Here is a 27448-nt window from a genome sequence, read left to right as displayed (position 1 = left end):
GGATCTAGTTCCCTGACCAGGGATTGAACCCAGGCCCCCTGTACTGGGAGCACTGTCTCACCCACTGGACCACAAGGGAAGTCCCCTAAAACTATATTTAGAGAAAATAAGTTGTCATTGAGCCTATAGGAAGAGAATGACCAGATGTGACAGTGATAATGTCTGAAAGGCACGTGTTAATTTAGAAACCTACTAGCACCAAGGTTTCAAACCAATACATTCCTCTCCTTGAGATGGCATTTCAAAAACCTTTCACTCATACCTTATGAAGATTCATCCTGTATTAATTTTGAATAATGGCAAATATAAATTCAAGGAATAATGGTGTTGTCCAATATTCCATTACATGGGAGCCTCATGAGAAGAATAACTTTGTCAGTTGTCTTCACTGCTGTATCCTCATTGCCTACCAGTGCTTATAACAAAGCAAGGACTTAAACTGAATAAATCAAATCACACACAAAAGGAAAAGAATGAATTTATTCTCTGATGGACACAAAACTCCCTGTTAGCACTGTTAGGCTTTTAATTGTTTAAAGTTTACAAGCAAGACAAACTGACTCTTTTCTAGGTTGAAGGGGATTATGGGGTATGTCTATTGGTGAACCAGCAAGAAATAAATGAAAAAAAGAAAACCACCAAAACATTTATACTTGAGTCAATATGAATTTTTATTAACACACATTTTTCAAAGTCTGTACAAACCAAAACATTCCTGTGTTTTAAAATGTCCATTATTACAAACATACAAATAAACAAAAGGTGTTACCAAAAGTTAGCTACTCAATTTCATGGTAAAACAGTGTCATGATTTTTAAAAACCAAAATTTCAAGACTGAGGTTTCTTCCTTCCCTCTTTGGAACTTGTGGCAAGTTAGAAAATGTGTGGATTTGCTTTATATTAAATGCCAAGACCTTAAAAAAAGATTTAGTATAAAACTAAATATGTGTTTTTACATTGTCACTTCATGTAACACAATTTCTCGTCTTTAAAATTAAAAAAACAAAACCATGACTAACTTTTTTCACAATCTTTTCTCCACAGTCAATGTAAATGCATCTGAAAAATATTATCTGACAGTTTATCTTTACCTAAAAGTTTCTCATTCAAAAAGTTACAAAACTATTTAGCACTGCCGTTTCCCTTGCTTAGAAGGGAAAATTACATCCCCTGCTAGAGTGATATATAAGCAACATGGTCCATTGTTCCTCTTATCAGAAGGAAGTCACTCATTTCCACATCTCTGTCCAATTATGTGCATGGCTCCACATGTAAGAATGCTCACAAATTAGAAGCATTTGCTCCTAGAAAATGCCTAGCAAGGTAAACTTACTGCTACACTTTTCATAGACTGAGGTACAAATGTCATCTGCCTGTATGATCACCTCTAACTGTAGTACCACCCCCTGCATTTACGATTCCAAGGCAGCTGGTTTTACTGTTTCATGGCACGCTACACATCTCTAACTCCTTTCACAAACATCATATAGAGGACCTGAGAGTATGGTTAGAAATGCAAATCTATTCTCTCACCTGGAAAAGTAAATCCATGTGCCTGCTGGGTCAAGAAGGGCAAACAGGACACAAGGCTAGGGCCAAGCTGCTTTTGAGAAGCACCTGTTTTCAACACATTTCCATTAAATGCAGGGAGTGTACAGGCTGGGGTGGGTGAGGAGGAGTGGGGAGAAGGTACGGGGATATCATTCTCCCAGTCAGACTCAGAGTCCATACTTGAGCAGCTCATACTAACCTCCAAAATGCTCTGTAGTCCAAATATTATCCCATTTTGCATCATGTAAAAAGAAAGTTACCTGACAATGGCCCAGTATGACAACTGATATAAGTAAAGGGTACTTTTTAAAAAAGAGGTGGCAGTGTGAGAATTTAAAATCAGTCACATAAAACAATCAAGAAAGGTGTGGGGGAGGGAAGTGTCCAGTACAACCTGGACAACCTTTCTTTCTGCCCTTAGAAAGACAGACTGTCCAAATCTTTGCTACCTCCCTTAAGTATCTTCTTACATGCTCTTCCAAGAAATCCTCCAAAAGGCACTTAACTCCATTCCTACATATTGAATTGTTTCACCTTAGCAATCAGTTTTTAAGACTCCAAGGTAACAAGAAAGAAAAGATCTGATGCTTTTACTAAAAGCTAGAGAGTAGGACTTTTTTTTTTAAGAGGCATCACTTTTACAAGAACAACAAGCTAGGCTACCATTATTCCTTTATCAAGAAAAAGTTTCTTTTTTTTAAAAAATAAATAAAACTCTGGCTATACATAGTACAAAGTTCATACATAATATACCTGGAAAAAAACCCAAGAGTATACCCTGAAGCAAAAGGTTTACTGGAGAGAAAAAGTCTCTTCCATTGTACCAAGTCTTAAGGTGGCAGTTTTCAAAGTTCAGAAGGTGGCAGTGATATGTAATTAATGCCGAACTCTTTGCTCACGGGTATGGCAGGATGCAATGATGGGCTAAAAAGAAAAAAAAAAAATCATTCTGCACATAACACTGAGCAGTGACCACCACAAAAAGAAAAGAAAAAAAAACAAGTAACAAAAGAGAGACAGAGAGACAGTAGTACTGACAGAAGGGTTGAGGGTAGAGGGGAGTGAGAGTGTGAGACAGTAAGAGAGCGAGAGAGAGCCTGAAACCCCAAACATTCAAGCATGCAGTCATAATACAGCACAAACAAGGTGTTTCCATTCAGCCCACTGCAATCGTACAAAGAAGGATAACTGTAATAAAATAGAGATTTCTTAAGAAAGCTTGCAATTCCCAGAGAACAGCCAGGTTGCCACCCTAACCCAGAAATTCACTGCTGTTGCCGGGGGCGTCCTTGTGGTCTCTCATGGAGAGGTTATAGCTCCTGACTTCTCTGATTTCTTGCTCTTGGACAAGGCAGCTGCCTGCTTCAGGAGCTCTCGGTTTTTGGCCTTAAAGAAAAAAAAAAAAAAAAAAAAACCCAGTGCACAAAGGATGTTTTAGCAGGATAGGATATGTTTTCCATGCAGATGCTAAGGGAGACAATGTAGAGGTCAGGTAGAGGCGAACAAATTCTAGAGGTAGAAAACAACATTTCTCTAGGGTTTGGTTCAAATGGAAGAAAGTATTTGCTGGAGGTTAATCGGTGTACTTCAATCTCCTGGGATCCACTGTTACAAAAGGATGCTTTATGCAGCACAAACATGGAGTGCCTTACTGTGCTGGATAAACAGAATTTACAATTCAGACATCTGGAATTACATCTGGTTTATCCAAAAATCAAAGAACACACTTACTAATTCTACTGTTTTTGAGGGAAAAAGATCAGAATACATCCAAGAGAAAACAATAAAAGACATGAATGTGATTTGTCAATTCTCTGAGAAAAAAAGAAATCTAAGAGATGATCACTTAAAATACCATCAGCTAAATACCATCACCAGAGTTACCATATTAGTGAGTCACCTGCAATTGTTCTGTGACTTCTTTGTGGGTTTTCTCCATCTGGTTCATTTTGGCTCTCATCTGAGATTCTTGGTATTGAAAATCAGCCTTCAACTCTGTGATCTAAGGGAAAAAAGGCACAGTGACCAGAAGAAACTTCTGTGCAATGAGAAATTGCACCAGTACCAAAGAACTAAATGGTCCCCCAAATTAATGAAATCCAGGGCTCTCTATAACTAAATCAAAGCCAGGGAACTGTGTATTCTATTTTTTCTAATGATTTCCTGAAAATTACACAAAATCCTGAAATAGCATGTTTGCTACTTAACCATTTACTAGAAGGTTTTAGATATTTCATGTATTTAATACTTAATATATTAATATTATTTAATATATGCAATAATCTTTCAAATACTTCTACATAAATCAGTGATTACAACAAATATGACTGATGGTTTAAGAGAAGTCATGAGAAAACAGCTGCTGCCATTTACTGAATTTTCACCCTGTTCCAGGCAAACTGTTTGATTATACTATTTCATCCAATCCTATGATAACCCTGTGAGGGAGCAATATTATTCTTCCCATTGTATAGATGGGAACATCAAGGCTTAGAAAGGGTTAAGTGGCCGAGATCACACATGCTAGCAAGTAGCAGAGCTAGAATTCAAACTGCAGGCCTTCTTCTATTGAGTATTCTATTCAAGGAGCACAGGGAAGAGGTATCTAAATCAGAGAAGTGATGTGTGAGCTGAGTTTTGAGATACAAGCAGCAACTGGCACATGAGGTAAGGAAAAGGACATCCAAGCAAAGGGAACAGTATGGGCACAGGCAGAGTGTGAGATAATTGAAAGTTTGTTCAAATGACTGATGAGAGTGTCAAGAGATGAGGCTACAGATAGGCAGGCATGATGTGGAAGAGCCTATGTTCCAAGCCAAGGAGTGTGACCTCGATCCTGAAAGTTATGGGAAACAATCTACTATTTATTTTTGCTCCTTCTAGCCCTAACTTTGCAGGAATTCCCTGCCGGTCCAGTGGTTAGGACTTGGCGCTTTCACTGCCATGGTTCAGGTTCAATCCCTGGTCGGGCAACTAAGATCCTGCAATTGCAAAGCACTAGAAACAAGTGTTCATTCTGTCTCTATTTTGCAAAAATCCTTGTATGTGCCATTCTGATCTAGTTCATGAAGAAAATATACTTGGGTCTGCTTTCATCTGATAGTCATGTAGAAAACTGGAAAGAATATTGGTCTCTTGCCATGAATCTCCACCTTACTGGCAGAGTAGAAATAAAGCACAGTAGAAAGAACGGCAGGGTCAGAAAGATCTGGGTTCATTCCTTTGTTCTACCATTTACCAGCTGTGTGATTTTGACGTGTCAGTTAATCTCTTTGGGTCCATTTCCTCATCTGTAAGATGAGGTAGAAATCAGATGGAAAGAATGCACGTAAAGATTTTAACATTATAAATGTCTCTGTGAGCCATTCAGAATGAATCACACAGCATTCTGAACACAGTGCAAAACAACATACAGCCTCAGGGAGAAAACAGCGCTAGAGGAAGGGACTGCAGCCCTACGGGGAAAAACAGTGAAGGCACTGTTCATCTATGAAATGATGAGAATAATTCCTACTTCAAAGTGTTGTTATGGGTTAAATGAGTCAATACATACAAAGCACTCTGAATGGGGTCAGGCACAAAGTAAGCATCCAATAAAAGTTAGCTATTTTTATTATCATTGTTATTAAAATATTAAGGCAAAAATGAGATATTCTCTAAGAATTTGAAAATAAACATGAATCAGAACAAGGACATAAACAATTCCTCTGCAGAGGGGAGGATGACTCTTAGACCAGAATAAGACTTCACTGAAGATATGAACGAGCTTAAAGAGTAGGTCACTGAGGAAGGGAGTTGTCAGCAATGGTAACAAAGTGATGTGGTCACAGAGGAAGGCCTACCTGAACATTGTCCAGGGAGGAGAGAGACCTGGCCCACATATTTTGAGTGTTACTGTGCTCTGGATACATCCCTCCCAATAATAGAGATGGAAGCATCAGGTTCCCCTTGGCCAAGAGCATTAAAAATTCCAATTATGTAACTACTTAGTCTTGTCCCAACTCGGTGCTCGTTCAGCACCCTCTGATTACAAGCTTCCTAGACAGCTTATGCTGAGAAAAGCGGTACTCTGCTATATGCCCCACTATGAATTAAGAGGCAGACACCTCATCTCTGTAAGCTTGGTCAACATCAGTCCTCCCTGATGGAAGCTTCCTCCAAATGAAAGCAAGAAAAATCAACTTTCTAAACCCATTTGACAGAAGCAGATTCACGACGGTAACACCATGGCAGGATCCACCCTGGCAGACAGCAAGCTTCTCCCCAGGACATCCCAACCTTGCCATGGGATCTCTCTCTCTCTCAAAGCATCAACGGTAAGTACCCAACAAACATCTGTTAAACAGGGTTAGTACCACATATCTTACCCGCCTGCCTCATTCTGACCTGAGAAGCTCAAACTAAACAGTACCTTCTTTTCTTTCTCTAAAATCATTTGATCCTTTTGATGCAGCATCTTCTTCAGAGTGGCTACTTCTTCCTTCAGTTGGGCAATGATGACAAAGTGGTCAGTGCCTGGTGAGTCCAGAGCCAGGTCTGGGGAAAAACTGAGTGGAAAAATGGAGGGGGAAAAATCACTTGGCTTGATAAACTTTCTCCTACCTGAGTTCACACTGTAGGCCACTTGACTGCAAGTGCAAGAGCAGAAGCAACTACTTGAATTCCCAGCATCAAGCACAATACATGCCTAACTCGAGAGTATTTGCTAAGCTGCACAGGCAAGGTGGCCGTCAGATAACTACACCACCCAAAGCCACAACCTGCAGCATTCCTGCAGCATCTCTGCTCACATTCAGGACTAAAATAAATGCCATCTCACAAGAGCCAAGGATATTCTGTTTCAGGTTCACTGAAGAGCCCCAATTATTTGTGGGTGAGAGTCATAATTTTTTTGTGATTAGATAATTTCCCTAGAATCTGGATAAATTATCAACTGTAAGCTCCTGCATTTTTCTTTAAAGCTCCCCATAGAGTTTTTGATGCTTTGTTTTCTGCTCCAAAGTACATGATGTGAAGCTGCTGCATTCCATCCTAGGAGCAGTCAGTATTTTTAAAAAGTGATAAAAAGAAGGTGAAATTAATAAGAAAGAAGCCAACTTCCCCCACTACAACTGGCCTGTTCACTGTCACTTTGAATAGCAAGAATTCTGTGATATTTAGTTAGGAAAAGAACAAAGAGGTAGCAAACTGCAAAGTCACATCACAATCTGGGTTTTCAACCCATTCCTCCCAATAATGGTCTCTAAGCACTATGTTTTGTCAAAGTGCCAGGTGAATCCTGTCCTTTTAGTAAAGTCTATTAACCAGGACAAGTTTCAGGGAATCTGTAAAGCCCTGAAATTGTATGTACAATGCTATGTATATATACAATGGGTGGTTTCTAGGGTGAGGATCCATAGCTTTCTTAGGCTGGTCAGAGATGTCTCAGACCCAAACAAGTTACAGAATCACTGCCAAGAGAGTCAAATCCTGCCCTTCTCTAGAGACATCGTGCAGGAAGCTCTTTACTTTTCCCAGGGCAACTCTTAAAGTAAAACACAAACCTGTTTTTATTAACAGATACACAATACTGATTCCCAACTCCCTATATCAATACAGCAACTACTTTACATACCCCTTGCTGTTGGTTCTTTCCTACATCTTATCAACATCTAATAACCAGCAATTCTCTACACAGGTAGAAACTCCAAATAAGATGAACCACTGGACAAGCTTCCTCATAGTTACCAAGTCAAACATTTCTATGGCTAGAATGAGAAGACACAGTCCGTTGATAAGAATATTCCCCCTTAGTCTACACGAAGCATATGAGAAGAATGTCAGAGGAAGAATGGATCACTATTTTTCAAACTGATAAATATGCAGAATTACTGCATAACAAAAAGTAAATGTAAAATAATAAAACAAGGCATGCAGGAGAAAATATTGAAAGGACCCATCACAATTTCCACCGTTTTTCATACTCACCAAGGGACTGTCTTCCCTCAACCCAACAGAATCTATGTAAACCCATAACCAGAGCAACAAATGAAGTGGAGTAATCGGCTAGTATAAATAACTTCTTTTTGTCCCCAAAGCTCCTAATACTCTGCTCTACCTTTTTCTTTTTTTTTTCATTGAAACATAGCTGACGTACAATATTATGTTAGTTTCACACCTAATGATTTGACATTTGCATATATCATGATCACCATAAGTCTAGTAAAATCTGTCCCCACGGAAAATTATTATTGACCACATTCTTTATGCTGTATATTACAGCCCTGTGACTTATCGATTATATAACTTGAGGTCTATATCTCAATCTCCTTCACCTATTTCTCCCATCCCCCCACCCCTACCCTTCCGACAACTACCTGTTTGTTCTCTGTACCTACGCATATTTTTTCATTTTGCTTTGTTTTGTTTTTTAGATTCACATATACGTAAGATCATGCAGTATTGGTCTTTCTCCAACTTATCTCACTTAGCATAATACCCTCTAGATCTATCCATGTTGTTGTAAATAGCAAGATTTCATTTTTTATGTCTGAGTAATATTCCACTGTGTGTGTGTGTGTGGGTGTGTGTGTGTGTGTACACACACGATAGCTTCTTTATCCATCTGTCTATCAATGGCCACTTAGGTTGCTTTCATTATCTTGGCTATTGTAACTAATGCTACAAGGAACATTGGGGTTTATATACCTTTTTGAATTAGTATTTTTGTTTTCTTTGGATAAATACCTAGAAGTGAAGTTGCTGGAGCATATGGCAGTACAATTTTTAATTTTTTGAGGAACCTCCATACTAGTGACTGCACCAACTTATAATCCCACCATCAGTGCACAAGGGTTCTGTTTTTATTCTCTGTTGTCCTTTTGATGGCCATTCTGACAGGTGTGAGGCAGTATCTCGTGGTTTTGATTTGCATTTCCCTGATGATTAGTGATGTTGAACATCTTTTCATGTGACTGTAGGCCATCTGTATGTCTTCTTTAGAAAATGTCTATTCAGGCCCCCTGTCCACTTTTAAATAGAATTGTTTGCTTTTTTGATGTTGAGATATATGACTTTTTTGTATATTTTGGATATTAACCCCTTACCGGATATATCTTCTGCAAATATCTTCTCCCATTCAGTGGGTTGCCTTTTCATCTTGTGGATAGTTTCCTTCATTCTGCAAAGGCTTTTTAGTTTGATGTAGTCCTATTTGTTTACTTTTCCTTTTGTTTCCCTTGCCTGAGGATACATATCCAAAAAAAACTGCTAACACCAATGTGAAAGGGCATACTGTCTATGCTTTCTTCTAAGAGTTTAATGCTTTCAGCTCTTACACTTAAGTCTTTATGTTGAGTTATTTTTCTAAGTAGTGTGAGAAGGCAGTCCAGTTTGATTCTTTTGCATCTAGCTGTCTAGTTTTCTCAACAACATTTAGTGAAGAGGCTGTCTTTTCCTCACTGTATATTCTTGCCTCTTTTGTTGTAGTTAATTGCCCATTATTTCTGGGCTCTCTATTCTGTTCCATCAACCTATATGTCTGTTTTTGTGCCAATACCATACTGTTTTGATTACTGCAGCTTTGTAATACAGTTTGAAATCGGAAAGTGTGACACCTCCAGCTTTGTTCTTCGTTCTCAAGATTGCTTTGGCTCTACCTGCTTCTTTTTTTTCTAATTAATTAATTAATTATTATTTTTGGCTGCATTGGGTCTTTGTTGTTGCATGCAGGCTTTCTCCAGTTGTGGCGAGTAGGGCTTCTCTTGTTGTGGAACACAGGCCCTAGGCACGCGGGCTTCAGTAGTTGTGGCGCATGGGCTCAGTTGTTCTGCATCATGTGGGATCTTCCCAGATTAGGGATTGAACCCATGTCCCCTGAATTGGCAGGCAGATTGTTAACCACTGCGCCACCAGGGAAGTCCCTCTACCTGCTTCTTGAGGGAGGATTCTTCCCATACCAATAATTCACAAAACCAGTTGTGTCTTTCCTGTGTTAGGGCCTGACCTCTCTAACTCTAACTCCTGATTAATAAGAACTGCTGGGAATCAAAATGAAAAAAGATGGCTACATTACCAAGGCAGAAAATCAGATCCAGTCTCTTTCTAAATACCTCCAAAGATAGGGAACTCACTATTTCTCCAGGAAGCTTCTTGTCTTTTCCAAAAGCTTAAGAGAACATCTTTCCTCAGGTTAGGCCAAAACCTTCCTCCCTATCAGTCCCATCCATTGGTCCTGTGTCTGTCCTCAAAGGTCACACAGAGTAAGTCTAATCTTTCAGACATATTTCAGAGGCAGAATAAAATAAAACTATAAGGAAAGGAAAAGAATGTCCCTTAGACACAATAAACCACAAGATGTGCCTGGATGTCACCCACTGCTTTTATTGCCCATAGAGCAATAAACAAATATGATAAAAAAGTGCATTCCTCAGGGAAGGAAAGCTAGAAATGAACTCCGATTTTCTTCAAATTGAAGAGTTTTTGTTATAATTTCAACAAACTATAAAATATTGAGGTAGAGGCTTTGAATTTTATAGGATACTAAAAAATAAAAAGACTAAGATATTTTATAAGTATAAAACCATGAGAAAAATGATTAAAAAAAAAAACTCGAAAGTAAGGCATTCTCTCTCTACAATACGGAAGGCTAATAATTTAAGAAAAAGAGGAGAAAAAAAATAATTAAATATGCTTCGATATTTAAAAAATAAATAAGAGGATTTCCCTGGAGGTCCAGTCGTTAAGACTCCGAGCTTCCACTGCAGGGGACATGGGTTCGAGCCCTGGTTGGGGAACTAAAATCCCACATGCTGCACAGTGCAGCCAAAAGAAAAAAAAAAAGAGAGAGGAGAATATGGTAGTATAGAAAGGTCAATGGAAAACCATTAGAGAGCAACCTGCAGAAGACACGAGGGGATAAAAATGAAGCATAAATTTAAAAGTATGTGGATATTACATGTGGCTAATTCTGATTACATAGTTTCTGCTGTACAGCAGAAACTAACACAACATTGTAAAGTAACTATACTCCAAAAAGAAAAAAAAAGTATATGGATATTTTAAGGGTGGGACCAGGAAAGTGGATTGTGATTAATTAAAAACTGGGAGGCAGTCACAATAGATAGTTAAGAAACAAAACTGGCGACATTTACTACAGAACTGAATTCAAAATAGACTACAAAAATTTTTGGTTTGCGTGACATTAAAAAAGAGGACTGTTAAAAAAAAGTCTTGTCAGAATGTTTTCAAAGTGAAGAAAAAACAAGAAAAAAAACACAAAAAATAAAAAGAATGGGAAAAATGTAATTCACCTTGTATATGAACTTTTAAAAGACAGAAATGCAAACAAGTAGCATAGGGATTGTTAAGACTGCTAATGCAGGAACATTCAAATGGAACTTGTATATGTATGAAAATAATTTTTGTGGCAGCAGAAAAAAGTTTTCCAAATGTTCAAGTTATTAGAGTAAGTTATTTTTTTAATTACCATATACATTTGAAGAAAAAATTATTTTTAAAGATCTTTCCTAGAGGACCTTATGAAAGAAAGACCATGCACCCAAGTTAAGGATCAGCATCCTACTTAAGGAAAACAATCATCACTGGTAATCGAAGCAATAAAACACTCTGAATGGAAAGTTTACGTCTTTGGCTTAGCGTATCCACGGCAATAGTCAGCAAGAATAGTGGCAGTATCTCAAGAACAAAATGAACTAATAGAAGGCAAACTTTAAGGACTGTTGGTTAAACTAAAGACTATGAATGAGCTTTTTCCAGGTCATTCAAACACAGCCTACGTCATAAATAACACAAAACAGAAATGATGAACCTAAAGGCTGTAGGTCTTGGCTTAGGCCTTTATAAAGCAGGGCACTCAGAATGGTTCACTCCTTGAAGTAGTTTTTACAGGATCATGCATCTTGGCAGAGGTGATGGGACCATCAGTGCCACACCTATTTTCTTCAGAATGGTCAAACTAGCTGCTCAGAGAACAAACAGTAAAGCTGACCAGAAAGATGGTCTTTATGGTTCCTTTCCTATGTAATTGGAATATCTAAATTAAGCATTTCTAGAAGGATCAATTCAAGAAGTTTAAAGTCAATGATACTAGCATTAAAAAGACAGCTTGAAGAATCTCAAATCAAGTTAATGAAAAAGCCAACTTCATAGACGCTGTGTATCCCCCCTAAATAAACAAAATTCAGCCCTGGTAAGCCTATATGCTGGTCTGCTCCCATATGTGCCACTGCCTGGAAGGAGAACCGAGAATGGGAATTTTCAGAATAGAGAAGATCCCTAGGATTTTAGGGAAGGGTGTGCCAGGTGGTCTCACTTCAGGATGTCCAGGCCTGGAGAAACAGGAAAATTGATGGCCCCAAGACTCTGCTGAGAAAGCAGCCCACTGCACCAACATGGATGGGGCACTTTGGATATGAGGAGAAAGTAGCTCGTAAGTGGAAGAAGCATCACTGAGGAGAGGGGAAAGTGAGGACTAAAAATGCATTTAGAAAGGCTTAAAATGAAACAAAAATATTTAAATGCATCTCCTTCTCTCCTGATCCAGCATCTGCACTGAGCTGTCTCTCCTAACACTAAGGAAGCATGGATTATCCCTCACAGACTAAACAATACTGCCTTAATTCCAACCTGCTGGGAATTCCCTGGCGGTCCAGTGGTGAAGACTCAGCGCTTTCACTGCCATACCCCGGGTTCAATCCCTGGTGGGGGAACTAAGATCCTACAAGCTGTGCAGTGCAGCCAAAAAAAAAAAAAAAATTCTAACTTGTCTTTGCTTTGCCTCTGGAGAGCAAACTCCTGCCCAGCCTGCAGGAGGCTACAGGCACAGATCACAAAAAGCATCTAGCTGTTGACTTCTCTGAATTCACGTGAGGAAGTGATTTGTGGACTACAGAATTCAATTGCTATTAAATCCGGTTATATGTTCTGGACAAGATTCGATTTACAAATAAATATCAGTACTGTTTATTTATAATTTATCAAATGGCTACTGTAGTGACCCTGAGAAGTTCATTGACAACCACAGACTAGCTCCATGACACACCCTAAAATGTATTCCTGTTCCAGGAACTGTGTATGCATTTCAAACAGAAGCATGCACACACACTCAAATTGGCTTACCTATCTCCATTGGTTGTGATCGACTCAAACTTGGATTTTTTCTTTGGAATTTCATTTTGAATTGAAGATGTAGAAAGTGTTTTCTGACTTTTAATGGCAAAAGAAAAAAAGAGATACACACACTTTAGAAATCAAAGATTAATAAAACATCACAATGAAAGTCTTGTCAAATGGGACCAATGTAATATCGTACCCATTCTATGCAAGAGCTAGTTATTTCCGATCATCAAAATCCACCAGTCTTGATTTCATAGGTTTTGGATGCATAGGTAGCTTGTTTCTATAGTCCTCCCCAAAATTCTTGGCTTTGATTAAATATTATCTGCTTTATTAATAACTATGAAAACAGAGTCGATAAAACCTCAATTAAAAGTATAATCTATTTTACAATTTAAAAAGTACTTTCACATTCATTGTCTCACATGCATCTTATAATACTATGAGGTATATACAAGGGATTGCTTCTATTTTGCAGAAACTGAGGCTCATCAAGGTTAACTGACCTACCCAGGGATATACAGCTAGTTAGTAGTGAAGCTGGGACTAGACACCTGGTTGACATATTGGAACTCCAAGTCCAGTTCTTCCTCACTCTAATTCTGTGAATCTTCTGGTATCTGAGTACCACAACAACACTAAAGATCAGTTTTAGCTCTAACAAGTTCACCCCCTAAAACTAGTCTGCAACCCTTTTACTTTGATGGATGTCCAATAGTCAAGCCCAAAGGATGTTTCAGACCTTTTCTTACTTGGCTTCTTTTCAATATTGATACCACTGACCATGCCATCCTCTTCCCCCATTAAGTTTATTGAGGAATAACTGACAAATATAACTGTACATATATAAAGTGTACAAACTGACAATTTGATATACATATACATTATAGAATGACTACCAAGATCAAGATAATTAATACACCTATCACCTCGCATACTTAATTCTTCTATTTCATTTTTTGGCTGCGCCACACGGCTTGTGGGATCTTAGTTCCCCAACCAAGGATCGAAACTGTGCCCCCTACAATGCAAGCATAGAGTCCTAACCACTAGACCACCAGGGAATTCCCTCTTTTATTTTTTTTTTAATGGTGAGAATGCTTAAAATCTACTCTCAGCAACTTTCAAGCATATAATATGGTATTATTAACTATAGTCACTAAGCTGTGCATTAGATCCTCAGAACTACTTCTTATAAAGTCTGCACCCTTTGACTCACACCTCCCCATTTCCTTCTCCCCCTGCTCCTGGCAACCACCATTCTATTCTATATTTCTATGAAATCAGCTTTTTTTTTTTTTTTTTTAACATTCCACATAAAGGTGATATCACATGGTGTTTGTCTTTCTCTCTCTGGCTCAATTCACTTAGCATATGCCTTCAAGGTTTATCTATGTTATAGCAAATAGCAGGATTTCCTTCTTTTTTTATGGCTGGATATTCCATTGTATGTATATACCACATTTTCTTTAACCATTCATCCCTCGAAGGACATTTAGATTGATTCCATATCTTAGGTATTGTGAATAAAGTTATAATGACTATGAGATACTGATTTCAATTCCTTCAGGTATATACTCAGGAGTGACTGCCGGATCATATGAGAGTTTTATTTTTAATTTTGAGGAAATACCATGCTCTTGAGTTCTTTATATATTTTGGATATTAACCCTGATCAGATATTTGGCTTTCAAATATTCGCTCCATCCTTCTTGAGTGCTTCTAGAATCTGTTCTCAGCCTCCAACCTGAGTTGTATCATTCAAGAGCATAGTTTTAACAACTATCTATCATAGTGGTTGGAAATGATGTTTCCCAGATCACCTGCATCAGAATCATCTGAGATGTTTACAAAAACAAAGCAGATTCCTGGACTTTTTCCTAGATCCTACTGAATTAAACTCTGGGGTAGGGCCACAGAAATCCACGTTTTAAAATAATCTCTGCTACCACTGACTCTCATGTGCTACCAATGGCTCGTGTTCAAACCTCTCTTCTGAGTTCTAGTGGCTAAGTTTAGTGGCTGAGTCTAGTGGCTAAGCTTCCACCAAATAATAATTCTTTCTCTCTCTTTTTTTTTTGGATGTTGGATCTTATTTATTTGCCACTCTTAGAACATCTTATTTTTGACTGGGCTCAGACATAAAGGACAAAGTTCTCAGAGGACGGCTTCTGTTTCTTGACAATCTGTTCCTTGTATTTTTATTTGGCCTCCTTCATTCTCTTGGCCAAAAAGTGTAACATATTCTGCAGCCTCTTCCTTATTTTTCTTAGTACGCTGTTTCTTCAGAGCAATATGCCGACGTCTGTGTTGCAGAACATGTGAAGTAACAAGACACTGAATTTTTGTGCTTCGGTCCTAGACTGCTTACCTTTCTTATTTAAGGGCTTTCTCACAACATACTGGTGGACATAATCTGTTTTTTCTTTTAATCTATTTATTTATTTATTTATTTATTGGCTGTGTTGGGTCTTCATTGCTGGCGGGCGGACTTTCTCTAGTTGCGGTGAGCGGGGGCTGCTCTTCATTGAAGTGCTAGGGCTTCTCATTGCAGTGGCTTCTCTCGTTGTGGAGCATGGGCTCTAGGGGTGAGGGCTTCATTACTTGTGGCACAAGGACTCAGTGGTTGTGGCTCATGGGCTTCGGTGCTCTGCGGCATGTGGGATCTTCCTGGACCAGGGATCGAACCTGTGTCCCCTGCACTGGCAGGCGGATTCTTAACCACTGTGCCACCAGGGAAGTCCCAGGACATCATCTTCCTTAGAGAGGTTAAAAAGTTTGCGGATTCTAGCTCTTGGGCCCCAGGCGATGAGGCACAGCAGTATCAGTAAATCTAGGAATATCTTTCTCCCCATTTTTTATAATGACCAAATTGAGGACACTCAGATTGGCATCCACAATGAAACCCCGTACAGATCTACACTTTCTCCAGTCCTCCTTGGCCTGTAACAGGAATGCTCTTTACTCAGTAGCAGGCAGTCACGGCCGTGGGTCAACACCCTGCTTCATGGTCCCTTGTCTGTCATTCCCACCACTGATCTGGACCACATAATCCCTCCATTCTTCATCTGGAACATCAGCAGCAACTTCTATGGCCGTAAACCTCTCAAAGATGGTACGAAGTTTGTGTTCTTCGTCCACTGCAGTGAGTTTCTGGCAGTCAGGGGCTGGGAAAGAGATGTTCATCTTCATCCTGAAGCAGCCATTCGCCTCCAAGGTGCCACGGAAAAGAGCTAAATAATTCTTCCTAATGCTTCAAACTCAACTTTGCAAAACCGAACTTCTTTTTACCCCCTTCCTATAGTCTCTCTCAGATAAGGATCTAGCCATTCACCCAAGTAAGAAACCTGAATTATCCTTTACTCAACCCAGCTCCTGCCCATCTATCTGTTCATCAGATTATCTAATTTACTTATTATTTTCCTTCTAAAGTATCTTCCTCAATCTGCCTCTTTGATCTTCAGTGCCACTGTCTCAGCTGAGGTTCTCTATTAACATCTCTTATCTGGACTCTTACCAAAAAAGTTTCTTAACTAGTCCCCAGCCTCTTTTTCCTCCAATGCATTCCCCACAATAGTCTGGGTTAATTTTTTTTTTTTTAATGCAGATTTGGTCCCTCCCTTGCATAGATCCTTTCAGTGGATCACTAAGATCAAATTCATGCTCCTTACCAGGTCTGCTGGCTTTCTCTTCCTCCCATTTTCCAGCTCCCAATCATAAGCTCCAGCAAACTAAAAGGACTTACTGTTCCCAAATTCTGTATGGTCTCATGCCCTCCATGTCTTTGCAAATGCTATTCTCTCAGCCTAGAATGTCTCTGCCCATTCCTTATCTGATGATTCTGACTCATCCTAAGATCTAGCTCCAATGCCAGCTCTTCTCTGATCGTTCGTTGCCTGACCTCCCAAGGCAGTTAATTACCACTGCCTCTGATGCCTGTATCTTGACGTGTTTCCACTGTGATGCCCGTTGAATTATCCTGCAATGATCTGATTACAGCTCTGTCTTCCCTACCAGACTGCATACTCTTGATAGCAGCGTGATGCTTCTACATATCTCTGCATTCCTTGCAGAGAACCTGGCTCATGAAAGTATTTAACAGTGAACAAAGAAATTCATAATAGTAATAACAACAACGAATAACTAAAATGTACTGAAGCTTCCTATATGCCAGTTACAAAACTAATCACTATGCACATAGTATATAATTTATTTTTGCAACAACTCCATGAGGTAATATTATTATTTCCCTCATTTTACAGATGAAAAAACTTGCCTAAGATCCCATACAGAGAACTTGGAAGACTCAGGATTCAATCCAAAGCCAGAATTCTTAAAAACACTACAGATCCTCTGAAAGGACGTTTAAGACAGCAATGAAAACACATCATTTTGACTGGATCTCACAAGGACAAACCTAGAATATCTATCAATCTCCTAGCCAATATGCATAAAAAAGCTGCATCCCTCAGACTGTGAAATGTCCAATCTTCTAGGGAGATAACCCACTCTAACAGTGGGGAGAACATTACATGTTAAAGTGGAGTAAGTTCCACAAACCTTTAAGACACAACACAAACCAAGTCAGAAAATCCTGATGCCTTATGGAAGTCTCTCTGGCCCTTGGATGATACATGAATTATAAAATACAACAAAGGCGATTCCCTCTATAGCCTAGTAACTAGAGAGAAAATAGGAAAATTTAGAAAAAATGGTATCTTCCATGGCTAATTGTGTAAGTATTACGTCTGGCCTCCCAGCTCCTCTAGTCCTATCTCATGCATCTTGGGGTTACCTGTTATAATGGCTGCCACCACTCAGTCGACTGTACTGCTCCTTCTCCTGGTGGCTGGTACGAGAAGAGCTGCTCAGGTGCTTCCTCTGCTCTTTGGTCTTCTGAAGGACCCGTTTGTATGAAAGTGTGCACAGCCAGCATAGCAATTTCCCATCTACCTGAAAGATGAGGAGACAAAGATAAAGAAGGAATGTGCTAGTGCAGTGGCTGAGAACATGAGCACTAGGGGCTAGAACCTCTGGTTAAGTCCAAATCTGTCACTTACAAGCTGTGTGACCTTATGCAAGTCACCTGGGCACTCTTCGGGTCAATTTCTTCATCTATAAAATGAAGGATAATAGTACCTACTTCAGAGGGCTGGCACAAGGATTTAGTGACATAAAGTAGGTTAAGCACGGTGCAAGGTACATAAAAATTGCTTAATAAAATATGAGCTGGGGACTTCCCTGGAGGTCCAGTGGTTAAGGCACAGGTTTGATCCCTGGTTGGGGAACTAAGATCCCACATGCTGTGTGGCGCAGCCAAAAAATATAAAAAATATATGAGCTGCTAATTTTATATATATTTTTATTTTGTTTTTCTTCAACTTAACACAGACCAGAGCAAAGAATTTCCAAAGACACAAATATCTCCATGGTGCACATCAAGGAAGATACAGCAGGTAGAAGAAAAGACAGAAGATGAAACACAAAATTTATACTTTAGTTTTAATAGCTTATAAATGGCTTATAAAATGGTATGCTGGATATCTTTTCTCAGATGGAAAGAATGTCTCCAGGGACTTCCTTGGTGGCGCAGTGGTTAAGAATCCACCTGCCAGTGCAGGAGACACAGGTTTGAGCCCTGGATCAGGAAGATCCCACATGCTGCAGAGTAACTACGCCCATGTGCCACAACTACTGAGCCTGTGCTCTAAGACCTGTGAGCCACAACTACCGAGCCCATATGCCACAACTACTGAAGGCTGCGCACCTACAGCCCGTGCTCCACAACAAGAGAAGCCACTCCAATGAGAAGCCCGTGCACTGCAACAAAGACCCAACGCAGCCAAATAAATTAATTAATTAGGAAAAAAAAAAAAAAAAAGACTGTCTCCAGAAAAAGACTGGGCGAGTAACTTTCAGGGCCCCAGTCCCTGGTGGTGGCCTTTCATTGACTTTTTCTAGTTCAAAGCGCTTATCATGTATCAGACACTGTATTTCCAATACCCAGCACTCTGAACTAGAAAAAGTTGATCACTTTGGGCAGAAACAGCTCCGCACCAGGGTGCAGGGCACAGGGCTAGGAAAACAGAATGGGGCTTCCACAATCCTCAGAAGCTGGGGCACCTCTGCACAGCACTAGATTGCAAAACTGAGTTTGTATGATGGCCTGGTACAAGTGGCAGGGCAGCAGAGTTGGTTGGAATTACTCAGGTTGGGGAGGGAGTGTGATGATATTTTACGGAATCTTAGTTTTCATGTCTTACCTCTAAATTAGATCTTCTGCCCTATCTTGAACATGGGTAAACCAGACTATCATTTACCTGAAGTATTTTTTATCTTGTTAGCAAAAGCCTCTTTGCAACTCACTCTCCTAACCTATTAGGAAGTCATCAGTCTGAATCTATTCACTTCTTTCTAACTCTACAGCTTCCACCCAAGCAAAGCCATTCTTACCTGTCACAACTGTATGACCCACCCAAATGATCTCCCTATTCCTCTCCGGATCAAGCATTTCCACATAGTGGCCAAAGAGGGCTTCTTAAACATAAATTTGATCATATCTCTTCTCACCTTAAAACCCATCATTATTGAATATAAAAAATCTAAACTTTTTACCATGGCCTATGTTGACATAAAGGCAGCCCCTGCCTGCCTTCATAATCTCATTCTCTGTTCACTTTGCCTTCTTTCTGTTCTTCCCATCTGCCAAGCTCATTCTAGCCTCAGGGTCTTTTCATAGCTGGTCTCTCTTCCAGGATCTTTGCCCTCCAGAGCTTTCCATGGCTGCTTTCTTCTCATCTTTTCAGTTTCAGCTCAGATTTTATCTCCATGCAGGTCCTCCTGACTGCCCAATCTAAACTTGCCTCCCCAGTCACTCTCTACCATATACACTATTTCCTTATACCACTTACACCTAAAATCTGTGTTCATTTATTTCCTTGTTTGTTCTCATCCATCTCTTATACACATAAATAAAAACTCTGAGAGAATAAGATCTCCTCTGCTTAGTTCACTACTGTATTTCCAATACCCAGAACAATGTCTGATACATGATAAGCATCTAATTATTTGTTAATGAAAGTATAAATGAATTTTGAAACCCAACTTCAATTTGGTGCATTTCATGGTTATGGGATATGGCCTGAAGGCCTGATTTTAAAATACTCTAGGAGACCTTGCCCAGGAAAGAGCTTTCACTGAAGAAGGATTTGAAAGCAAAGCAACTGCACTGAGAGAGGGCCAGCATTAAACATGAAAATCTCACACTGAACCACATGACACTTTATTTCAGATCTCTCCTTCACAAAAAAAACTTTAAAAATATAAAATCACCCTCTGAGAATTAAACTATCATAAAAAAATAATAGTAGATAACACTGAGTACTTATCATGTGCCAGATTCCTTCTGAAGGGGGTTACACGTGATAACTCAACCTTCGTAACACTGATGAGGTCTGATCAGCCTCATTTGCAAATGAGGAAACTGAGGAACGGCCAGATTAACTTGTCCAAAGTCACACAACAAATAAGTGACAGAACAAAGATTTCAACCCAGGCACTCTGAGTCTAGATCATCCACCTTCAATTACTAAGCTTAGTCCTCCTAAAGTTTATAAATAGGGTTTCCCTGGTGGCGCAGTGGTTAAGAATTTGCCTGCCAATGCAAGGGACACGGGTTCGAGCCCTGGTCCAGGAAGATCCCACATGCCGAGCAGCAACTAAGCCCATGAGCCACAACTATTGAGCCTGCACTGTAGAGCCTGTGAGCCACAACTACTGAGCCTGCGTGCCGCAACTACTGAAGCCCATAAACCTAGAGTCCATGCTCCACAACAAGAGAAGCGACCACAGTGAGAAGCACACGCACCACAACAAAGAGCCCCCACTCTCCACAACTAGGGAAAGCCTGTGTGCAGCAACAAAGACTCAACGCAGCCAATAAATAAATACACAAATTTAAAAAAAAATAATAAAGTTTATAAATATGTGGTTGAGGATGCCTATAAATACACAAACTCTTATGACAGGATTTGTAACTAGAAAGTAGAAACTTAATGAATTCTAGTGTAATCCAATTAATAATAATATAGGCACCATTTGTTGAAGTATAGTATGTGCTAGGCTCAAAATTAAGTGTTTTATATATGTATCTCATTTAAATTTCCCTATGCCATTGTGAAGTAGCTACTATCATTCCCAATGAAAAGATGACAAAACTGATGCATAACGGGAGTAAGTAATTCACCCAGGATCATTTAGCTAAGCGAGGAGTGGGCTGGAACCCAGATACATGGGACTGAAAAGTTTGTGCTCCAAATATTATGATACGTTACCTTCTGATTACTAATTCAGCTTCTCCAGTATCCTGATTCAGGGAAGAGGTGCCCTGATCGGCAGGCAGGAGTATTCTGGTCACTGGAAAGTTACTTCCTCCCATTGTAAATTAATGAATTTGGTTACCAAGAGTCAGCTTTGGAGAGCCTAAGCATCTCTGAAAAGCACCTCTAGACACTGAGAGTTTCTGTACTACATTCTTTTATTCAAAAATTATTTATCGGGTACCTACTATGTGCCACACTGCTGGTAATACAACATGAAAACAAGATAGACAAAGAGCTCATACTCTAGTGGGGGTGGACAAACATGTAAACAAATAAACAAGATAATTTCTCATAATGTTACATGCTAAGAAGACAATACACAGGGTACTATGATAGAGTGACTGAGGGAGTCAGTAAAGAAGGTCTCTGTGAGAAGGTGACAACTGAGCTGAGACCTGACATAAGGAACCAGTTATGATACTCTGGAGAAGGCTGTGTATCAGGCCAATCCAGCCAGCACAAGGGTGGAAATGAGACCGGCATATGTGAAGGACTGAAAGATGGCCAGTGTGGCTGGACCAAGGGAAAAGGAGGGAAGTGTGATGGAAGATGAGACTGAGAGCCAGGTATGGCCCTGCAGGCTTTTCAGTTTTATTCTAAGTGCAACTGGGAGCCACTGGAGGGTTTTAAATAGACTAAATCTAAACCATTTTAATTCCACCATCATTCCACATAGAGGTTTACCTGTATCATCTTTTCGTGATCTTTAACTTCAACAGATAGAAACATTTAAAAAGCCAGATAGTAAAACTGGTAGTAGACTATATCCTGCCTAAGTCACAATCTCTCCTTTAAAAAGTTTTATAGAATTCTGCCAATCACCACTTCACTTACAAGGGATGTTGATCACTGTAATTCATATTCTCAAGAAATACTAACCTATGAAATGTGAGAATATAATGGTCTACATTCGATAAATGAAATAAACAAAGGCTGAATATCTTCTTCAAGGTCAAAAACAGAATTTGGAGAGAAACTGAGAAATGGATCTCTGTTATATGTATTTTTAACACAATTGGCCCACCTTAATTTCTCTGAAAGAAAAAAAATCTTAAGAAAAACACAGAGATTTACCTTCTTTCTATCATCTTTCCTGTCAAATGCACACTGCTGCTTGCACTGTTCACAAGAATATGGTGGTCCATACTTCTTCTCTGAATTTGTGCAACGCTGACATTTGTTGCCAATAAATGCTGCAATTATGTTGCAATACTGACAAGGTTTGGGCTTAAAGAGAAAAAAAAGTGTCAAGTAAGTATATTATAAAATACCAGTGCAAATTTTAAAGCAATGATTTCTATTATACACAGTTCATTAGTCATGGTAAAAATGCATTCCCAACTTCATAAATTTCCTTTTACACTGATCAAATAAAGCCCAATTCCTAATACCATGTAAAGTGTTTTTCTGCACAGCAGTACTGATTTTAAATAAACAAATAACAAAAACCCATTAGCATATATGTTGGGACCTCTCTAACAAATTCAACAGAACCAGCTCTTTACAGAAATGAGCAAGTGCTTCCAAATTTCTGAAAAGGCCTCTCTGCCATTATCAGTGTATAAACATGTTGGGAGAATGCCTGTAAGGACACAGTATGCTGAACCCTAACACTGAAAGGAAAAAAAAAAAATCATCCATCAAAATGAATAGTCAACTGTTACCAAACAAAGAAGTCATGTCATAGGATTCATCATTCCCCTTCTCTTTACATGCTGGTTACTGAAGCTTCTCAAGGAAAATCAATCAAAATCCTGCCATTGTGACTACAAACACAGGACTCCTTAACACTAAGTATTAGCTAAGACTGAAAGCTCAAACACTAGATAAATTTTTCTGAGAACATTTTTACACATAACCAGGTCTTCTAACAAAAATGTTGTAATTATATTAACAGTCCACAGAATGTAAGGTCCCAAGAGACCTGACTACTCACTGTTAGATACAGAAAAACTCTACTTACCGTTCCATACAACTGTACATTCTGAGCACATTTCTTGCATATTGTATTGGTCTTACTGTTAAGGAAGAGACACAAGACTTTATAAGAAAAAAGTCATTTTACTTAGAACATCTGAAAACTGATTCTTCCTTAAGTCCAAGGAATTTGTTCATTACTAAGTGCCAATGTGAAATATGGTTTGGACATTTGATTAACTGAAGGTTGAGTATCTGGCCAGTAATTCTTTTTAATTATTTTGTAATTATAAATTTTATTAGCTCAAGTACAAGGGGGCTTTGATTAAAATATAGAGTTATTTCTGATTATGACATCTCCAAGTACCACTATGTAAAATTATCAGGTATGGAAAGGACTCGCAAAAGAATATTATGTTAGACCAAAATGGACTAGCAGGAAACAAATTAATTCTCGTCAATTCAGATGACCAGCTAAGAAATTTGAGATGAGAAATTAAGCATTTGTGTTTGCGAAACAAACCCAGAGACTCTCTGCATGTTGACCTTACTCTGTCTACGTTCTCCTCTGTAAGTAAAAGTATACGAAAATCCCAGATGTGGGGAAATAGATGCTAACACCAAATATTTTTTCAATATTTCCAGTTTCTCTAAGGGCTAAATACTGACAAAAATAAACACGTCCTTTCCCTTGTGAAGATCCAGGTCATAATATTACCTATACTCCTAAACTGATAAACAGCCTTGGGGAAAAAAATTATCTTCAAATAAAGTTTAACCCTTCATGAAGGGAGGTACAAACAAATGCTTGATGTTTATGAATAGTTTAAACAATATTTGGGGGCTAAAAACAAAATCACATAAAAATCCAGTATATTCACTACTTCGTGATTTTTCCCATACAATTCCTATCAAAGTGCTATAAAGTTAGAAGAAAAAAGAAAAAACTCAAAGTAGAAAACATTAAATTAAAATGAGATATTCAAACAAAATATTTCCCAGGGCAATTTTCTGCCATTTTAAAAAAGGCAATTCAGGGACCTCCCTGGTGGTCCAGTGGGGTCCAGTGGTTAGGACTCGGCACTTTCACTGCTGTGGCCTGGGTTCAATCCCTAGTTGGGGAACTAAGACCCAGCAAGCCATGGGTCGGCCAAAGGGGAAAAAAAAAAACAGAAAGGCAGTTCAGGAAGTGAAGTACATTGAAAGAGACCTCTAGAAAGAGGATTAGCATCAGTGATTCTGTGATGTTGAACATTTGAGCTTATCTCAGATTTATTACTCAAGGAGTGAGTAATACACAAATGCTCCTGACATCTTAGAAAAAAGTGCAAAAACTCTCCTATTTCTATAATCCATCTTGAATTAACTTTTTTATATGGTGTGAATTAAGGATTAAACTTCATATCTCACCCTACACACAAAAATTAATTTGAAAGGGATCATAGGCCTAAATGTAAAAGCTAAAATAGAAAGCTTCCAGAGTATATTCTGCATGTCTCCATTTACATGACATTCTAGAACAGGTAAAACTAATCTATGGTGGAAAGGAAAATTAGAACAGCAGTTGCTTGGAAAAAGCAAGTAGGGTGGGGATTGACTGGGTTGGGGTTAGAATCTCTGGGGTGATGGTAATCTTTCATATTTTGATGGGGTTTGGGGTTACACGGAAGTACACTGTTTGTAAAACTCATCGAACGATGCACTGAAGATTTAAGTATTTCAACGTGTGCAAACTGTACCTCTAAAAAAATTTAAAAACCATAAACAAATATTGAACTCTAGTTAATGATTTCCACACTAAAGTGTTTATAGTCAAGGACACTGATGTCCATAACTTTAAACTGCATCACAAATAAAAGGGATTAACATAGTGATGGATAGAGAGATGGACACATGCAAATGTAAATTGTAGAATCTTAGTAGGTAGATGAGTGTTCACTATCTAGTTTTTTTAGCTTTTTTTGCTTGTTTGTTTGAAAACATACATAACAAAATGTCAGGGAAAATATTCCTAGAATTGAAATGAGGCTCATTAAAACTAGGCTTCTAGGTTCACGTGTGAGCTTGCAAACAGACCCCATCCTGCTGAAGGCAGTATTACCTACAGCCACAGTTCCACAAAAGTTGAACTTACTATACCAATAAACCACTTTGCTGCTATTAGAAGTCCCCAAAGATGTATGTTCATTCACACCTAAATATTTTTCACACTTTTCAAAATGAGATTCACACAAGGCAAGAGTAAAGGCAAGTGGGTTTTTTCAAATGTGACTAGGGCTAACAAACTCTTTATCGGGATTGTCACATTTCCAAAAGTATCTTCTTTTGGCTTATAAATTCTTCACACCCTGCATAGAAACATACTAGAACATAAGGCTCATGTTTTACTGTTGTGGGATTGGTTACTTAGGGTCAAAAATATCAAAACCACAATAGGAAATGATCAAGGATGTGAAAAATAAGTATCTAATGATTTCAGTAATTAATGAATAACTAGGGAACAATATGTGTATTTTACATCCATTGTGTCATAACAGGAAATGACAGAATCTGTATATAACGCAATTGATTACAGATGTGTATATTACAATGCAACTGATTACAGATCTGTATCTTGAAATGCAATCAATTACAGATTTTAAGAGGAAAAGCCTATTAGCATCTTTCATGGTCAACGAAAACTGTACCTCTCCTGCTGGTACTCAGTCCTACAGTAGGTGCACTTCACAACAGGGTGTGCAATCCGACATTCCTGAAATGAAATGAGGATATAATTTTAAAAGGCAGTCAGAAATGGAAACAGTCTTCAGTAGGAGGCAGAAGACCTGGGTACTATTCCAAGCACAGCCACTGTGCCTGAGTGAGTCACTGAAACTTTCTGGGACTAATTTTTTTTGTCTGTAATACTGGCATCACCACCCTGCATTGATGTGGGAGTTAAGTAAGAATTTACATGGAACTAGTCATAAATTGTAAAACAAAGGTATGAATAAGCATCAGACCCAGGGAATGAGAAGCCCTGGATTCTAGTCCGGTTCTGCCTCTGCCACTGTGTGATTTCTGAGCAGGTTGGCTTGTGAAATCAAAGTACTGGATTAACATCATTATTGCTTACATGTATAAAACTCCCTTAAAGACAAATACACACATATATATACACACACACACAAACATATAATCAAATATATGCTTGTGCATATATCAAATCAAAAAGGCACTCAAACATTTGCGTTCTGGGGTTCTCTCATATCTAGTAAACAAAAAGTGACAAAGTCATGGCCATTTGAGACAATAAGGACACACAATTCTGAGTGAGCCATACCAGGGACACAAACTCTGACTTATCTGGAGATATCTCAACATCATTCTCCAGCCGGCTTGGTGATTTTTAACTGTCGCCTCACAGGACCTCTATTCATTTAAATAGGCAAAGCAAGATGAAGCAACTTAAACGAAAAAGAGAACTTGGACCTTCAGGGGTAAAAACAGATCAGCAGCTCGTTAGGGCGAGGACCGAAGGTCACTAACTAGAAGCTGAAAAATCATCCTTCTGCTTCGTGCGCTTGATTGTGGGGGCTTTATTATAAAGCCTGGCCACCTCCGACTCTGAGACTGGCTGAAAAGTGCCCGTGAGGCGCCCGAGCTCGACACGCTCCTCCCAGGCGGCACCCGGCTCTGGAGCTCAGTCCCAGGCGGGGCAGGAGGTCCCTAAGTCTGAAACCCGGCAGACCCCGGCGCGGGGGGAAGCCAGCCCAAGAGGGATCTCTGGCGCGGCTGGTCGAGGGCGAGCGGGGGACCAGCTGTCCCCTCCCCCGACTGCACGGGGTCCGAGAACAATCCCTAGCGGTTGCTAAGCACCCCGACACGCCGGCCGCGGGGGGCCTGGACAGGGCCCGGGTCTCCCCCACGCGCCGTGCCGGCCCCCGACGGAGCGGGTACGGCGCCTCAGCTAGGCGGGCCTGCCACGCCCTGCTCGGGGTACCCCGCCGGGCGTCCCCGCAGAACCGGGAGCTCCGGGCCGCGCCTCCAGCGTCCCAGTTCCCGGCCGCCGCCCCAGCCCGCGCACCTTGCACAGCTGCTGCCCCTGAGACAGCGCCTCGAAGGGGAAGCGCTGGTGGCACTTGGTGCAGGCGTAGAGCGCCGCCATGTCCGGCCCGGGCAGTGCTCACCGCCCCGCCGGCCCGGCCCGCCGCTTTATCTGACAGTCTGAGGCACAACCTGGCGGCGGCAGGCTGCGGGCTGCGGCAGGCTGGCGGGCGGGTCCTCGGGTGCGGGCGGACCAGGGCGGGCACGGCGGTGCTGGCCGCCCGTTCACTGGTTCATTTCGACGTCTATCAAGGAGGAAGGGGCGGAACACGGAGCTTGTTACGACTCTGATTCGGTCTGAACTGGAGTACGCCACTTATGACGCGCGCGGCCTCGATTATGTAAAGCGCAGTCACGCGGGGGCGCCGCTGGGAGAGAAGGTCTCCCGCCCGGGACC

General features: G+C 39.9%; 1 protein-coding gene and 1 pseudogene across 2 annotated transcripts; both read right to left on the bottom strand.

Annotated features, from left to right (window-relative positions):
• Positions 1 to 653: 653 nt before the first annotated feature.
• FAM76A (family with sequence similarity 76 member A) lies at positions 654 to 27209 on the bottom strand. 2 transcript variants are annotated; one of them, XM_057702022.1, is made up of 9 exons: positions 27032 to 27209; positions 25653 to 25717; positions 23012 to 23066; positions 22123 to 22275; positions 17463 to 17620; positions 12671 to 12757; positions 5964 to 6099; positions 3453 to 3554; positions 654 to 2938 (listed from the first exon to the last, which is right to left on the bottom strand). In XM_057702022.1, exons 1-9 carry the CDS (start codon positions 27110 to 27112, stop codon positions 2852 to 2854), a joined length of 924 nt encoding a protein of 307 aa, XP_057558005.1. In that variant the 5' UTR covers positions 27113 to 27209; the 3' UTR covers positions 654 to 2851. The 2 variants fall into 2 exon arrangements, with proteins under 2 accessions (XP_057558005.1, XP_057558014.1); XM_057702031.1 differs by lacking the exon at positions 12671 to 12757.
• On the bottom strand, positions 13087 to 17450 carry LOC130832938 (40S ribosomal protein S6-like; annotated as a pseudogene).
• Positions 27210 to 27448: the final 239 nt, after the last annotated feature.

Source organism: Hippopotamus amphibius, chromosome 1, assembly GCF_030028045.1.
Source record: "Hippopotamus amphibius kiboko isolate mHipAmp2 chromosome 1, mHipAmp2.hap2, whole genome shotgun sequence".
Lineage (NCBI taxonomy): Eukaryota > Metazoa > Chordata > Mammalia > Artiodactyla > Hippopotamidae > Hippopotamus > Hippopotamus amphibius.
This window is presented reverse-complemented; position numbering and strand designations above follow the sequence as displayed.

Coding starts and splice junctions, on each gene's coding strand:
- FAM76A (XM_057702022.1), bottom strand. CDS start 27,112: ATGGCGGCGCTCTACGCCTGCACCAAGTGCCACCAGCGCTTCCCCTTC. Junction 25,718..27,031: donor AGGGGCAGCAGCTGTGCAAG/GTGCGCGGGCTG, acceptor ATTTCATTTCAG/GAATGTCGGATTGCACACCC. Junction 23,067..25,652: donor ACTGAGTACCAGCAGGAGAG/GTACAGTTTTCG, acceptor CTTCCTTAACAG/TAAGACCAATACAATATGCA.